The sequence below is a fragment of the Argiope bruennichi genome, chromosome 7, assembly GCF_947563725.1.
Source record: "Argiope bruennichi chromosome 7, qqArgBrue1.1, whole genome shotgun sequence".
NCBI classification, from domain to species: domain Eukaryota; kingdom Metazoa; phylum Arthropoda; class Arachnida; order Araneae; family Araneidae; genus Argiope; species Argiope bruennichi.
The window spans coordinates 108,626,289-108,644,595 of NC_079157.1; the positions used below are offsets into that span (position 1 = coordinate 108,626,289).

The 18,307-nt window shown below is 30.4% G+C and overlaps 1 protein-coding gene across 1 annotated transcript; it reads left to right on the forward strand.

Annotated features, from left to right (window-relative positions):
• On the forward strand, positions 1-18,307 carry LOC129976121 (ornithine decarboxylase-like). The gene is made up of 7 exons (XM_056089518.1): positions 1-172; positions 2,034-2,168; positions 3,432-3,597; positions 6,104-6,254; positions 10,997-11,091; positions 14,664-14,875; positions 18,157-18,307. Exons 1-7 carry the CDS (start codon positions 6-8, stop codon positions 18,272-18,274), a joined length of 1,044 nt encoding a protein of 347 aa, XP_055945493.1. The 5' UTR covers positions 1-5; the 3' UTR covers positions 18,275-18,307.

An 18,307-nucleotide genomic window follows, 5' to 3' on the forward strand; every position in this document is an offset into this window, starting at 1 on the left:
CAGAAATGGATACAGTTATCAAACTCGGTGTGTCCCCTGACCGCATTCTATATGCAAACACATGTAAAGGGATTTCTCACATTCGGCATGCTTCTCATTTAGATATCAGATTGATGACGTTCGATAGCGAAGAGGAACTGATAAAGATCAAACAGTTTTTTCCAACCGCAAAGTAAGAATTTTTTTAATATAGTTTTAGAAAGCAAGCAGAATCAATATATTATAGGCTTGTTAAAAAACTATTTTCTTTTTACGATCATTTTATCAATTAGGTAATGAAGAATAGTGAAATATTTAATGATATCTTTGAGCTCTTAGTTAGTCTATACAAGTGCAATGTAAATTATTTAGTATAAAAACAATTTTGGAAATTGAAATATACGTAAAGGAAAATGAACTAAATTATTAATATTCTAGTACGAGATAAATATATTTCGATTTAGTTCCACGGAATAACTTCGAGCATGATGAGATACCAAGAAGAGGTCTTTGATCCATATGTCTGCTCGTATGCCGCTGCTGATGCTAATGATTTTCTTCTTATGGACGGCAGCGCTCAACCACATTGAGCTTAGCTTATTGAAGATTATCTTCAGAGTCACGAATGGAGCAACTGTTACCATGGGATGGCTAGCTTAATCGCCTGATCTAAATCCGTTAGAGCATCTTTGGGACTACCTTGATAGACTGGTTTTTGCTTTAAGGCCATTAGATGAGCTGGAGCAAGGATCACTCCCTATCTAGTCTTCTTTTCCCTTTTGAGTGCATTGTGTTGTTTAATTCGCAGCATACCGCAAATGTATTGCAGCAAGGAAGAGCACATTCCTTATTACAGATTTTTCAACATAAAACTGCATTGTCCAATAATGGAGTTCTCCGCCAATAGTACATTTTTTTGTCGTAAATCATGTTTGTGTTGAACTTGAGAAAATTTCTGTTACGTTAATTAAAAAACTGTTTAGTGCACATTTCCTCCAAATTTCTTATTTCTATGTTCATTCATTCTCAAATTAGACACAAAAGACAGGCTGTAGCTAAACTTTTGAAGGCCAGTGCATTAATTGCTCTTATTACCGTATTTAAAACAGTGTGATTTGAACATTGAAACATTATTTTAAGAATTGGGAGTGTCATTCCCAAAATACTTTTACATTATGTCTGTTTTGAAATTAATATGGATAGAATGAGGTTGCATTATTTAATAGTATTTTTTTTCAGTTGGCAGAAATTATAATAGATTTTCTGTAAAGACAATAAACTACACTGCATATCTTCTTGTGATTTAACTGTTGTCGTGCTAACGTATAAACGAACTGATTGAACATTTTACTTTTGATTTAAATCGTTTTTCACAGATATTAAGAGAGATAATCATTCCATTGATGGATAGAATTAAAAATTTGACTATGGTCTTGTTTTAGTGAAAGCTATTGAATAGATTTCATCCGTCTGTCTGTTTTATTTATGAGGCATCTAAATCATAATATCATAGATGGTCAAACAAACAAAAAAAGCAACATTCTAAAAATGTGTTTTTTAGCGGATTACAATACTATTACGAATCTGTAGTGCCGCATCGTTGTAACATTAGAGTCACGTTGGAAAGATTTGCAGGGATTCATAATGGCTGGCATGCCAATGACTCCGATCTTGACAACCAATTAATTTGGCGAGTTTTATGATACAATCAAGGAACTTTGGCCAAATTTTATCTGGAGAGATTGTGGAATAAGTTTGCACTTTGAGTGCTATTATTGTTTCCCGTTTAGCGATTTACTACATGCTTTTGCGAGTTTTTATAAGCGCTGTTCTCTACTTTTCCTACCTATCCATTGCATTCTTTTATGGAGTAAAGCGCCGTTTTGAATTATTCAATATGTTGAGCTGTACTGTACACATACCAGACAATTCCCGAAGCAATATTTTTTACTTATGTCATTTATACAATAAAAAACAAGTACTGTAAGTAATTTTAGAGAACTTCATTTCTTCATCAGTTACATTTTTAACAGAATATATGCAATTTTTTTCAGGCTTCTAATTCGACTTAGGATCAAAGTATCAAATCCCCAAATTCTAATGAACGATGCAACCGGGTGTGAAGAAAGAGAAGTTCCTTTACTGCTGGAATCGGCTCTCATACACAATCTCACTGTTGTAGGAATAAGGTACTTAAAACATATTTGCTCAAACATGATTTTAAAAGAATATGCATTTTATTTTGAATATTGTAATACCATAATAAAAAATCATAAATGAACTGAATAACACTGTTTATTTAAATTTATAAAAGTGCTTGAGTGTGTTTGTCGGTACTTTACAAAACAAGCCATTAGATCTAGACCTACTAAATTAGAAGCAGACATAAAAAATTAATTGAAATTCACAAGTTTCCCCGCTTTAAACTTCCGAAAAGGGTACAGCCGACTTAATTTTTAAATCGCTTTAAAATAATAATAATAATAATTTTGGCAATTTCCTAAAATTTTTTTGCATGCTTTTCGAAAAATCCAAAATTTTCGATAATATTTTCCACAGACTTCATTACGTTATGAAATATTTAATCATTTGTGTTTCATCTATTGTTTAAAGCAGAGAAGACAAATTTTGATAATTATTTGAGGGGTTTATATGAGAATAAGAAAGCTTTATGCCCTATTCTATCATCATGTGATGGGATCAACAATGCCGTAGGCAATGTTTGCTTGCATGTTCTCTGGTACAATCATATGTTTATCTTTTGGATTGTGAAAAGTTTGCATCTGGAGTCTTGGCTTTCACCAGCAAGTGTAACACTATTTTTACTTGCTTCTAAAGAGTGTTCAAAAATTAACACAGGATTTGAATTTACCACCATTCATGCAGAAAAATGTTAGTAACTCTGGAAAATGTGCTTATATGTATCTTTCGACGACCCATTTTCTTCCGTCAGAGTCGAATTTTCAAAAAATAATGCTTGTATTGATCTGAAAGTTTTACCAATTATTTTCTTCTATGTAACACATACTTAAATAGAATTTCAAAAACTTCATTTAAAAATGATTTTTTTTTCAAATTTTGCAATTTTTGAAATTTAGATCTAAATTAAGCTATTCTAATGTCATATAACTTTATAACATATAATATGCTTTTTTTATTGTCAACAAATACGATTTTTTAGTTCAATTTACGATTTTTTAGTTCAATAAAAAAAACTTTTACAATTTTTTTAAATTTAAAAATGAAAATTTAATATTTCAACTTCCTCTTCTTATCCGGTAATATATAAAGGTGTAAACTTTGGATAGAGCTTAAATTAAGCTAATAAAATTACAGCTATGCGTTGTTTACATTTTGACACTGTTAACTGTTCGATTTTGATATTGGATTTGGATTTTAATGTTTAGAAACTTTATGCTATTGCGTTTGTTTGATATTTAAATGGTTTTCAGTTTCCATATAGGTAGTGTTATCCAAGATCCCAATGATTTTAAGGCTGCTATAGAGATGTGTAGACGAGTCATTGAAATAGCGGATTCGAAAGGCATCATCATGGATAAACTTGACATTGGAGGCGGTTTCCCCGGTTCAAAATCTTCCCAAGATCTCTTTACAAACGTAAGTATTGTTTTAAAGAAGGCAATTTTCCTATCACGCAAAATATCAATTTATATATATCGTAATTTTCCAAAACTTTGAATCCATTGTTTTTCAATTAGACTATTAACAATTGATTTACTAAATTCTTGGTTCACTATCTTTTAGCATCTATAAATAAGATGATAAAGGCTGTTTAGATCTCTATCTTTATTACTAGCCGCTTTTGGCAACCAGCTGGTTAGCCAGTATTAATGCTCTCTAAAATGTTCAATTAATAATTTTATATAACTTGTTCTCATAATAGATTTTTCAGCAATACAATTTTAAGCTTCAAATTTTGATAGTCATATTATTTCACTTATACAATTATGTATGCCTCAAGCCGTTCTGTTCCTTGTATTACGCATCTCTTTCTAATTTTCTATAATGCCCGTAAAATTCAGTTTTAAATTAAAGTGGAAATAATGAAACTACAATTAATATAAAGAAGTATTTTAGTGAATCCAAGAGTCTTAAAAAATATGAGAACTGAAAGCATAGTCGTTCGGCATTGAAGTCTTATGTGCACTGCAGAATAATTTTCATAACTTATAATATCTCAAAGAATTATTCAATAAGAATTTGACAGATTCAATAAAAAATTCCGTTTTAACTTTATTTTTAAAAGGATATAAACGCCATTAATAATAATAATATATTATTTTTTCGGTTTATAAATATATTTCGAAAAATTATGAAATTTTAATTTTAAACAGCCATTTGGTTCTAAGGAACCATATTCTGCAAAATATTCTTGACTCTCCAACTTTTAAATAAATAAACGTTTCTATTTTCTGCCTTCAAATCTGATCGATTTATTAAGTTTTGAATATTACAATATTAGAACAATCAACATTTTCATAATATAGGCCATTCACTCTTGAGAAACTCTGTAAGGGGGTGATGATTGGCTTCTTTGAGACAGTCGATGAAGTTATCTAAAATCACCCGGTTTTATAGAATAGTGATGTTGTAATTCTCATAAGTCGGTCAGCTTTAGTGATTGATTTAGTTGATTAGAGTGCAACTCTTTTTATTTAAAATATTCGCGTCTCAAGAATATTTTGTTAAATATGACTCACAGAGAGCTGGATGTATGTAAAAATTGAAAATTCGTAAATCATAAGCATTTATTAATTCAAATTATATAAAATATAATGATTTATTTCATTTAGATCATTTGTTAACAGATGTATGTCTGTTACTAAAGGTTCGCAAATTAGCTATTAGGCTCCAATTAGAGTAGATATCTTATACATAATAAACCTATTTGCCTTAAATAAAACTGTTTATTTGAATTAGTAATATAGGTATTGTGAAAGATCATTGGAAACATTTCTTTGCATTTACTTTTCAAAAAAATATCATGTTTCATATTTATTTGATTTCATACAGACACATGCTGAAAATTACATTTTTATATATTTAATTTGGACAGTTAACTTATTTTTTAAATTTGAGCTTTAATCAATATGATGGCAACGCATTGATAAAACTTAATTTTTCCCATTAATGTGCAACGTGCTCGTGCAGCTTAAATTTTATTTTTATTTTGCGCGAAATAAATTGTTAAAAAATATGATTAAATTATTTTTTAAAAATTCTTTAAAAATATAAATTTAATATGTTTTTTAAAACATTAGTATCACTCAAAAGATAATTTTTTGAACTTCAATATGATGTAAAAATCAATTTTCTGCTGTAATACTTTCGGAAGTTATAGCGGAGAAATGCCAAAATTTTCGGTGAATTTTGAATTAAAATTCTAATTTAAAAAAATCGCTCCGAGGTGCAAATTTCTGGCTTCCAAAGTATATACGTGCCAAATTTGGTAGTTGTAGGTAGAATGGTCTGGTCTGTAGAGAGCCAACACACACGCACACGCACACACTCTGAGCTTTATTATAAGTATAGATAATGATTAATCTCTTTCTCTCTCTGTGTTTTGGCATTCTATAAGAGGAATCAAATCTTTGATGTTGCGGATAACTTCGTGGCTTTGGAATTTGCATCTTGGAGTGATTTTTTAAGATTTTAATTAATTAAAAATTAAATGTAATGTGTCTTTTTACGCAATGACTTGTGGAAATATTATTGCACAAAAGTTATTTTTACATCATTTTAAAGATTAAAAACAATTTTTTTTTAATGTTATCAGTTTGATAATTATGCAAGGTTTTCCTGAATTGAAACTTTGCCTAATTTTTAACAAAATTTTTTATTGTTGCAACAAAATTCAAACAGTATTCTTTGTTTTGTCAAATATTTAACCGCGAGATTTCTTGCATTGTTAAAAGCTAAAAAAAAAAAAAAAAGTGTTTACAGTATGGACAGTGACATGACGGTAAAAATTTCACCAATACCTCATTATGTCACTACTATGGAACACGATAATTCAATAGCGTTTTAAGCTAGACCGGTGAAATTTGGCATGTAGTTTTATATTTTACATCTGTACTAAATTTTCTATTTGTTTTTATGATAGACAGCTGCAGCTATTAACCAAGCAATAGATCTCTATTTCCCACCCGACGAGCAATTTCAAATCATTGGAGAACCAGGCAGATATATTGTAACAACTGCATTTACGTTGTGTGCTAATATAATCGGGAAAAAAGAAAGATTTGTTGAAAATAGTAAGTATTTAATATCTAGAGCATGTTTAGGAAATAATAGCTTTGGTTCTTCTCTGTATATACTCATTTTATTGCCTATTTATTATTTCTTTTTCTGATGACTTTTTTTTTTTGAAATAATGTAAATTCTATAATGATAAATAAGGTATTAGTGGACAGCGAGTTTTACCGACTTCTGACGTAGTGGCTTAAAAAACACATATTTTCTTAAAATCGATGCTGGAAGGAAAACTGAAACAAAGACAACTACTTGTGTTAATCGTATTTTGAATTCTTATGAAAGGTAGTACTTGCATGTGTATAAAAATGTTATGTATCTGGCAACAGCCAGATTAGAGAAAGGAACTCTTATGTATCTGGCAACGGCCAGATAAGAGAACCTTCCAGGCTGTGTGACGCGCGTGTGTTTGTTTTACCTTTTTGAGTTCCGTAGTTCTTCGTATTGTACTTGTTCGGTGTAGTTGTTGTTATGCTCGTTCGTGCCTGTGCATCTTAATACTAATAAATGTTCTTTGCGTGTATGTAAAACGAATCGTATCTCTCGGTCTACCTGGCATACATGACAAAAAATTGGTGCATTACGAAATCTAGACTAGAATTTTCAAATTGATCATAGATGTATTTCAACGGACGAGAATGCGAATCTTGGAGATGCTTTTAAATTTTTAATTAGAATTTTAATTAATTTTAGATTAAACGTAATTTTGGTGTTTTTGCCCAGTAGTTACAGAAAACATTATAGCATAAAATAATTTTTGCACCGTTTTGAAATACAAAAATCATTATTTAAATAATATCAATTTAATCGTCAAAATAAGTAATTTTTTTAAAATTTTTTATTATAGATTTCTGTTTTTAATAAAATTAAATCGTTTTCATGGCTTCATATAACAGTGATTTTCTTCCATTGTTAAAAGCAAATAACGATTATGTTTTACTCTAGAAAACTACGCAGATAAAATGAAATTAGAGTAACACGAAAGACAATATTCGATTAGAAAGTAAATCATCCGCACAATTTTGGTTTTAATGGCATTATGATAACATTTATTATTCAATGAAAAATGTTCTTTTGTACAATTAACCGAACAACCATAAGGCTATTAAAATAGCTAGGTTTTAATATCTGTCATAATGTTTTAACATTTTTTTTTAAAAGCGGAAACCATGATCCAGTTACACCTTGAAGATTTAACTGAAAATAAACATTATAATATTACCGGTGAACTATCTAGTCCCCAAGAATGGCTAACTATTTTCATAATTTTCTGTCGCTGACATCTCTTTTCTTCTAATATAAAACCAACAGTGATGAATACGATATAATCAATGCATAAGGTATAACCAGACTTTAAGACTTTTGACATAACATACTCTGTTAAATTGGGTTGCTATCAATTATGCTAAGTTAGGTTGTTTTAAAAACATTAGCATTATTTGTTTAAAATTTAATTTTATAAATGTTGTAACAAACCCATAAACTTAATGATAATTGAGATAAAGATGCAGCAGGCATCGCCAAAGCTCCCGATTTTTATGCTACTTGATTCGGCGTTTGAACACTAATAAGTACTTTCATTTACTTAAGGTGCAAAATTTACTTGTTAGCAATTATATTTTCGAGGTTATCGCAGAAAAATGCTAAAATTCCCTTTGATTTTGAATAAATTAAAAGTTTATTAAAAAAAATTAAAAAAATTCGCCCTGAGGTACACACTCCCGACCACCAAGGTACACGTGTGCCCAATTTGGTAGTTGTAGGTTAAACAGTCTGGCTTGTAAAACAACAGCACGTACACACTCATATTATTAGTATAGATGTCTTAATATTCTTATAGGATATTCTAAAAATTGTTAAACGATATCTTTTTATAGTAATAACATTTTGGAATAAAGGCTCTTAAAAATTTCAAATGCATTAAAATTTTTGATGTTAGTGCAATAATAGAAAGGCTACTTCTAATCAAAGATTTTTTTACGAATAAGGAAAAGCTATTTTCGATAGTTAAGTAAGCTTATTGATAGCCTTGGTTCGGAAATATTTATAAATTTCTAATGCTTTAAATTCAGCGATTTTAAATTTATTGTAATTTTCTATCGAACGCAACAAAATTTAATAATTTTTAATCATTACTTTTCATTTTGCTTCATGCAATGCATTTAAATTTCATGAATATAGTAAAGAAAAGTAAATAAGTTGTTTGTAAATGAACAATATGTAGAACCAAAATCTAAATTATTATACGATTTTTCTCCTAAAAATTAATGATTTTAGCCGTAACAGTGTTAACCATTTTTATTCTATCCCTTATATTATTTATACTATTTAACTACTGTCCGGAATCAAAATACGATATAGTACTTTTAAAAGATTTATATATTTCATATATGTTACTGAAATTTTCTTTATTAGGGTAGTAAAAGTGCCTTAATTTATTTGATGCACCATTTTTTCGGTCACAATTTCCTTTCATCTGTATATAATAAACAATAGTAAAACAAAAGATAGCTGAAATTCTGTTTAGAGCATCTGTCAGAAATTTGACATGTTTTATTTATAATACAGTGTGGGGAATGAATCAAATATCTGTGTGATTATGATCGATCCATTGCAAAAAAAGGTATATTTGCAGGAAAAAAAACGGAATACGTTTGAAAAAAGGGTTAAATTTTATTGCACTATTTAAAATAAAATTTCTTTTGCTTCAAATATTTAAAAATGCATTTAAGTTATAAAGCTTTTTTGTATGATAATTATACTTTAACCCAAATCTCATTTTAATAAGTGCAAAAAAAAAAAAAAATGCTTCAAATACAGTTATTTAAAAGAAAAAGGATGGATACTTTAGTGAAAAATAATAATTCAAATATAGATTTATTTTTTATGTAATTCTTATATTTAGTATCTGCACAAGTATTTTATTGCTAAATTAATCCATATGTTTTGAAATGAGATCTTTTAGAGAACTGAAATTGCCCTCTAACACAAAAGAATTTCACTTTTGAAAAATTGATGCTTCTTTAAAAAAAACTTAAAATGGCGTTGAAAAAACATTTTTTAATTAATGTTCTTTTAAATGACAAGAATTTTCTGTAAGAATTAATATTAGTTATATTTCTCTCTTTTATATTTTTTATATACGAGTTACACAATGAGAAAGTATCGTAATAATCAACAGCTCCGATTCCTCCTTGATTCTTTTATTTCTAGAATTTTTTTCTAGAATCTGTTTGAAAACACGGTGATTGAAAAATGGTTTTAGTTCGACGGATGCGATTTGATACATGGACTTATACCAATTTGTAGATTTCTATCAAATTTTCAACGATTTATTTACAGGAAGATTGATTATCGGAGTGCAAGTGAAAACTCTAACTTCAAAGCAAAACGAAGAAAAGAAATGCCTGATATAATATACATGTATATAGATAAAATTTAATGCATAGTTTCAGCATCTGAAATGTATATATTATTTTTATCAAATTTTGAAATGAATCTTTTTCAAAAAGGCTACTCGATGCTACTCTATTTGTGTGAGGATTCTACGTTTGGTTTCGGTCTTAATCATGCATCATTAATGGTCGTAAAATATAAATTTACCTAATTCATTAAATTGAATCCAAAATCCATATTAATTGAATACAAATCAATTAAAACGATTTTTCTTACTAAAGTTTCTATCTCAAACGATTTTAAGTATCACCCTTCCGAATCGTGCCATGTGTATAGGTTTTAAATGACTAGTCGGCTCCTTTTATAATTTAAAAGATATATGCACCAAATTTCCTTTTAATTCTTTTTTTTTAAATAAGATGGTAGAATTCACGAAGTAGAAAAGTACTTGACATCAGGAGTAATAAGTCCCCCCTTTCTCCAAGTCATTATTAGTGATTTTAGTTAGAATAAAGATACGGATTTTAACTATGTCGAATTTTCAAAATAGCATATGTTAATGAGTAAAGAATATGTATTGAAATATATTTTTGAAGCAACCCTCGGAACACAAATATTTGAAACATTGCGAAAAGCCGTTGAAAACAACTGCTTATCAAAAACAAGAGTATTTAAGAAGAATAAAATATGTAAAAAAGATAAAGAATTCATCATAAATGAATCACGCTTTGGAAGACTCTTCACTAAGTCTAATCATCAGCATGTTGATAAAATCAAAGAACTGGTGCTTAGTGATCGTCATTTAATAATTAAGAAAATTATTTAACAAGTTCTTATACGGAAAAAAAAATTTGTAGCTGTGAAAATTTTAAAACTGTGAAGGAATAATTCATAGATTTAACACTATGAAAAGACTCGTTATAAAGGTGCAATTATTATTCATGAATTTTTTGACACTTCCCTTCTTCCTCAAATACGGCTTCAACAGAGTCATGCTCATTTAATATGGCGGATTATAACATTTCTCATTTTAACAGTTGAAATTGTCTCTTCATAGTCGCCATTTTGAGACCATTAATTTGATTAAAGAAAATTCTCTGCGAATTCTGATTTCATAACAAAACGAATTAAAGGCATGTTTTGACGATTGGGAGAATTTGACTAACGAATTGACCTCTTCTGTTTTATACTACTATTCTGGGTACTTTTTGAATGCAGTAATATATATCAATTAATCAAAAAAAAATCCTTAATTGTATACAAGAATAAAATACAATATCAATTAAGAATTTTAAGAATATTTTTTAGAGGTTTCGAATCCTATTTTGAAGTGTGTTTTTCTTTACAGATGTGGAAATCATGTACATTATAAATGAGGGAGTATATGGTTTGTTTGTTCATTCAAACCTTCATGGTGATGAAAAAAGACCAGTTCCAAAACCGGTAATAAGTTTTAAATAATATACTGACTGGGAAAGCTAAAAAGAAAAAGAAAAAAAAAACATGTATTTGCATAAAAGTAACAATTATTTTAATTGGTATGACAAAATATAGTAGTATATTTCTCGAAACAATAAACTTTTTAAGAAACAAAAATATTTTTTTACGTATGTTAAAATACAAAAGTGACGGTGTAAAGCTCATAATTTATAGAGAATAATCTTTATAGTCAGGAAAGATGTAATCTTTTCAATTTTTACCTCATTCAAAATTAAAAGTGAAGTGACGAGCGGAAGTAAATATAAACATGATTTTTTTTTGTCCTTAATACTAAACATACCATAACCGGTCAAATGACGGATTATGAACTTTTGCATCAAAAATGCGCATATCATATTGCTTTTGCACATTTGACTTCATGACTTTTTCTAAGAGTTATATACAGTTAATATTCTGTTTTTTTTCTATTTCTATTTTGTTTTCTTTTGAGTAATACTTGTCGTATACGTTATCTACCTCAACCGGTCATTTGACTGGAAGAACAATTTGTTGCTTTATAAGGTTATTGGATCAGAAACTAAGATGTAATACGTATTCAACGTATTGTATTCAGTTAGTTGTACATTGATTTAGCTGGCATAAATGCCTGGATTTTGTTCAAGCAAACGACAGACGAAAATATCTCGGGACAAGATTTTTTACTCCAGTTAGTAGCAGAACTTGACACTCTAGTTAGTAGCAGAACTTGATGTCAATTTTCGAAAAGCCCGTGAATAGCCAAAAGAAAGAACAAATACAAAACGATCGATACCTAAATCTATTACAGATTCTTATCAGCGTAAGACATGTCAAACATTATATTGTAAAGAAAATAAAACAATGAAAATTTGTTCTAAATGTGAAAAATATGTTTGCGGAAATGTATAATGGAAACACCCTGTATATGTAAAAAATGCGATAAGCAATGAATTAAAAATTCTTATTCTTCGTATTTGTAATACATATAAATTGTCAATATATCATTCTGTTTAATTATAATGAAGTTCATTTGTTTATTTCCTTTCTAAAATTCATATTTCATACATTCAGTCAGGAAACATAAAATATAATAAAAGTTAATAAAGTTAAAGTTCAGGAAACATAAAGTTAAAGAAATATTAGACTGGCTATGGTAGAAATACGTATGCATTAAGTGTTGGTATGTTAAGAATTAATCACTATCAGTGACTTTGCAAATGTAAACTGCGCTCATAGTATGGAATCATTTTTTCACCCTTTCATCATTTTCCCCATATTTTTGTATAAAAAGTTATGTATTCGCTTTAAGGTATTATCTCTGTGGTGCCCGTGGCATCTTTATCCTCCTTAGCCCCCCCCCCCCCTAAAGGTTGCTACGCTTCTGGAGGTCTGTCACAAGACAATTTTATATAACTTAAAAACTGATATTAATCTAATTAAATTGAACTAAATTCGTCTTCAAGAAGAAAAGTGACTGAATTTAGGGATTTTAATCTCTTATGTTATAAGAAAGTGCTGTTGAAAATTCATCGAAAAATGATGTATGAATGACCGTTCTTCAAGGATTAAGTCTCTCAAATCTGTCATGATTTCATTCTCATTGGCCATCTCAGTAGGATAGTTCGCATTCGACAGATTATTCATTTCGATCATGCTGTTCTTCTAAAGGCTGGGTCAACCTGTTCGCTACATGCGAATTCAGCTGTTTAGAAAATTATGAGAAGAGCGTTTAGTCATTTACCTCTCACCCTTCTTGAAAACAGTTTGAAAGATGAAAATGGTTCTTTAATTAAAAAATTAGATAGAAATGGGATTCTCTATGTGCTTGGTCCAACATATATATAATATAAACATTACTTTATTTTAAGCAGAAAGCAGGTGAGACCAGCAGTGAAGAGACTTAGTAATTTTAAAATTCTTTTTAATCCATCGGGAAAGCATAATTGTTTACAAGAAAGCGCGGACACGGCATGTCCGCCACAGCGCAGCACAAAAGCGGAAGTGGAGAAGAAGAGCGAAATAAATAATCCCTCGTCTTATATAACCTGAGATTTAGATAGGGAAAATATTTCTTCATAGTGCTAATATATTAATAAGATTCTGATAGGGATTTCTGACGCATGTCAATTACAAGTAAAGGAAACACAAGGATATTTTAAAAAGAACGTGCTTACTGAACAGTTTTCCTATCCCTTCAGCGGACCGTGAAAATGTGTCGGCGTTTAGCCGATTCAGCAATTTTATGAAGTTTCTCTTGAATTAATTAAGTAGAGAAAGTGGAATTGGATCAAGAAATAAGAGAATGAACTTACTATGTGCTAAAGTAAGATAAAATCTTGGAAATTAATTAAATTGAAATTAGAGCTAAAATATCATTACATATATATATGGATTTTGCGTTAATACATCTAAAAAAATATTCAGGCGAAATAAATAGATAAATTATTACAGATTGCCAATTCTTCCTGGATATCTTTCATTTTTTGTAATATAGATATGCACTATCTGTTTTGGTAAAAAAAATTATTACATCTATTACTTTTACGACAGTAACAAAGAAAAATCATTGAAATCGTCAAAAATATCCGAAATCTTGAGATTTGGACGAATCTTTGTGCTTCAAGTCTCTGAGTTCAAAAAATGCATTTTTATTGGAATTATGTCAGTTAGTCTGTAAATACAATAACTCAAAAACAATTTGAGATAGACGAATAAAATTTAGTACATCGTTTTTATACTAAATTTGTAGATTTCTATCCATTTTGAACGCAATTCTTTCTGTGAAAGTCTATCTGTAAGAGTACAAATGAACAAGATAATCACAAAACGTCAAGAGATGGATAAAATTTGGAACACAGGTTTAACATTTAAAGTGTACATTCGTATAAAATTTTGTCGAAATTTATCAAAAAGTTCATAGTTTGTTGCTTTATATGTTGCATGCATGTAAAGGCTAGAACTTACATAAATAAAATTTAGAATGTGAGTTTATTATTTAAATTGTAGTTCTGTTTAAAATTGTGATATCAACCTGTCCAAAAAAAGGCGTCCACTATGCAGACTCTATCTTTAATTAATATCCTGCGAATCGCAGGAAACTCATGTGCAGATCTTTGATAGTAAAAATTCGAACATGCTGAAGGTATCAGCAAGACCTCTCTCATGGTTTTGCCAAAGATCACTCATGAGAGAAAGTGGTTAATACTTTATTACAGAAAACGCGAGGAAGTTCCAGGAAGATTGTTTCAGCTAATTAAAACTCATATTTATCCGAGAAAATGGCATTATTATTATCATTTCTATGATGTACTAGCAATTTATAGCACCTACATATTATATAACACTTTTCAGCCTTTCAAATAATCTATGTGATTAAGAATTTGAGCACGTCATTTAGCCTAAATTTCGATGCAAAAGTTAATGTACCTTAACTGTTTTTGATGATATATTTAATCTCTCACTGGTAATCTGACTTCTCAAAAGCGTTATGAATGCTTTTAATTTATAAACTCATCTCGCATCTCATTATTCGAATCTAATTCATGTTTTTATTTTAGTTGTCGACAGGTTTTGATATCAAACCCAGTAGCGTTTGGGGACAATCTTTCGAACCCGTTGATTTAATTGTAGAAAGATGCATGATTCCTGAGTTGAAAGTGGGTGACTGGCTTCTGATGGAAGAAATGGGAGCTTATACAACTTCATGCGCCACAACGTTCAGCGGATTTGCAAAGACTGAAGTGAAGTACCTTATTTCTGAAGAGACAATGTGAGTAGATATGTTGAATTTTTTTTATACATATTATTTAACACGTTTGGTGTTCTGAACATCGCCCATGACTAATACCTAATTGTACCTGAACTATCTAATTAGAGGACCTCTTCTCTACTATGATTAAGAGATAGCAGAGAAGGGGGTTGTCTAATTAGATAAGTGGTCCGAATATCAAGCCTGAGCCGTGGCTATGAACGTATCAATAGTATAAAACTTTTTATTAATCCGAATCAATCTCGGTACTTAAAAGAGCAATTGTGCAGTATTAGAATTTACTAAAATTAAAGTGCAGATATTCTGAGCCTGGAAAAATTATAGAATATATTTAAAATCACCGAAATTCCTTTGCGATAAAATAAAAAAGTAATAATAATTAATAATTAGGATGAAACCTGGCACTTCATTTATATCAATAATTAGAAATGGGGGGGGGGAAAGGATGTTGTTAATGTTTTATTGATATTCAGTAGCATAATTAATAATTCTGATTAGGATGAAACCTGGCACTTCATTTACATCTATAATTAGAAATGGAGAGAAAATGCTGTTGTTAATGCTCTATTGATATTCAGTAGCAAATAAAGTTCAAATCTCTTCCTAAAACTGGATTTTAAGAACATCGTGAAGAATTGTGAAGTGTAATAAAATTCAATTGTTTTGTCCTTCCTGAGGTGGGAATTTTTTTTTGAAGTTGATGACTGACCATTGCAGCCAATCGGCACATCATACTTTTTAAGGACCTTATGTTACTACGAGTATTATATAGAGCGAAATGTTATCCTTAAGACATAAACAGCTGTAAATGCAAGGATAACATTCTATTATGTTACTTAAATACTGGAAAATTTGAATATTAAGATTACTGGAATAAAAGCGTTCCGTAATCTAATGACAACTCTCTACTGAATTATTTTATTGAATTAATAAAAAGACAGTTTTATAAGTCTTAATTTTAAAATAGCGAAGTCTCCTTCCTTTTCTTCACAGATAAAAAATGGGAGCGAAGTGGTTAAGTTGAGGACATTTTTCCTAATAAATGAAACAAATATCAAACTCCATGATATATTTTTTTAATCAACAATTTTTTGGCCTTCATTTCCTGGATGACATTCTTTATAAATAACTTGCTGACTGAAATAATTTTAAGTCAAAAGTTCAAACTTTTTTTTAATAATGTTGCTAACTCGAATATGGTATCTCTAATTCTCGGCTGACTGTAAGAGTAGTTTAGGAATCCGCTTTCAGCATTATCTTCCTGTAACTGTCCATGAAATTTTAAACGGAACATTGCGAAACGGTTATAGTTTCATCTCTGTCTGCGAATTATATTAAGATAGGAAATTTTATTTTTCCCAGTGTTTGAATACACCGAGATGACAAAAGTCATGGGATAGCAATATGCAAATATACAGATAACAGTAGTATCGAGTATAAAATATATAAAAGGGCAATGCATTGACAAGGCTTTCATTGTATTCGAGTGATTGACGTGAAAAGGTTTCTGACGTGATTATGACAGCACTACGGGAATCAACAGACTTTGATCGTGGAATAGTAGTTGAAGCTGGAGACGGGAGACATTACATTTCGGAAATCGTCAGGGAATTCAACATTCCGAGATCATAAATATTAAGGGTATGCCGAAAATATTTAATTTTTAAGCATAACCTCCCAACATGGACAATGCAGTGGCCGACCACCTGCTCTTAATGACCGAGAGAGCGATGTTTGCATAATATTGTCAATCTTAAGACAAGCAACACTACGAAATAACAGCAGGGAACGTGCAATGAAACGTGTCCGTGAGGATAAGGCGGCGAAGATTTTAACGGATTATGGCAGCAGAAGACCGACTCGAGTGCCTTTTATTAACAGAACGTCATCGCCTGCAGCGTCACTCCTAAGCTCTTGAACATATTGGTTGGACCCTAGACAACTGGAAAATCTTGGCTTGGTCAGATGAGTCATGATTTCAATTGGTAAGAGCTGATGGTAGGGCTCGAGTGTGACGCAGACCCCCGAAGCCATGGACCCAACTTGTTAACAAGGCACTATACAGGCTAGTGTTGGATCCATAAAAGTGTAGTCTGTTTCTACATGGAATGAACTGGGTGTTCTGATTCAACAGAATCGATCGATCAGGGATTCAAAATGGTTATATCCAACTATCTGCATATTATTTGCAGCCATTCATGTGTGTCATGTCCCAAAGCAATGATGGAAGTTATATGGAAAATAGTGAGCCATGTCACTTAGCCACAGTTACTCACGACAGATTTAAAAAACGTTCTAGATAATTCCAGTGATTGATTTGGCCACCCAGTTCGCCCGACACGAGGGACATACATTTATGGGACATAATTAAGAGGTCAATTCGTGCACCGACAACTCTTTCGCAGTCATGGATATCTATAGAAGCAGCATGGCTCAATATTTCTGCAAACTTTCAACGATTTGTTGAGTCTATTCTACGTCGAATTGCTGTACTTTGCAGACCAAAAGGAGGTCCGGCACTTTATTAGGAGGTATAAAGGGATTTACGTGACATGCAACAGCAATTTACTTTATAGTTTACAATTTCCTTATTTCTTTAGAATTTCATTAATTTGAAGCTTACATATCTGAATTTTCGTTTGTTGCAATAATTTTTCAGTAATAAAATTCCAAATATTTTAATAATAATTTCCTCATATTCTAATGCTTTGGGAAGTTTAGTTATATTAACATCCCATTTTAAAGCAGTTCTAAGGCTATTTTGGGATGGACCTCATAATTTTGAATCGCGGTCAGATGATGAGGACGACATCCGAGCTGGCATCCCCCTCTCCACACCACACCACACCACACTAGCGGGAGGACGTTTGGCGCGGATGGATTTAAGGTGCACCAGACCCGCTTATACGACAGTTCTTCGGTGGAATCGGGTCTCGAACTTGAAACCCTCCATTTCCGTAGCCGAGCTACCAGGCCACCAATGCTTTAGGAAGATATATCACTCAAAAATAAATCCCGCTTTTCTATTTAATTTCTTCAATATGATGCTACAGTAATTTTAATTTTAAATATTTTGAGTGCTTGAATATTTTAATTATATGAGGGCTCTTAAAAATAATTCACATGAGAATGTTTAGAATTAAAAAGAATTTTAGGGATTTTGCATTACAAAATGTTTTATTTAAGCTATTCCTTATATTTAATTTTTCAATAGAAGTATCAAATCATGTTTTTGTTCTCTTATTCAGATATTATTCTTAATATTTGTTTTTTTCGTGCAGATCATATCTAGAAAAATTTCCAGTCGGATGTGAACTCAGCCGAATATTAAAATTAGAGGTCAAGCTTATGGAAAGTAGCAAAACAAATTGTGAAGAATGCCCTGTGAAATTGGACTGAATTTTTAACAAACTCACATTTTTTTTTTTTGTA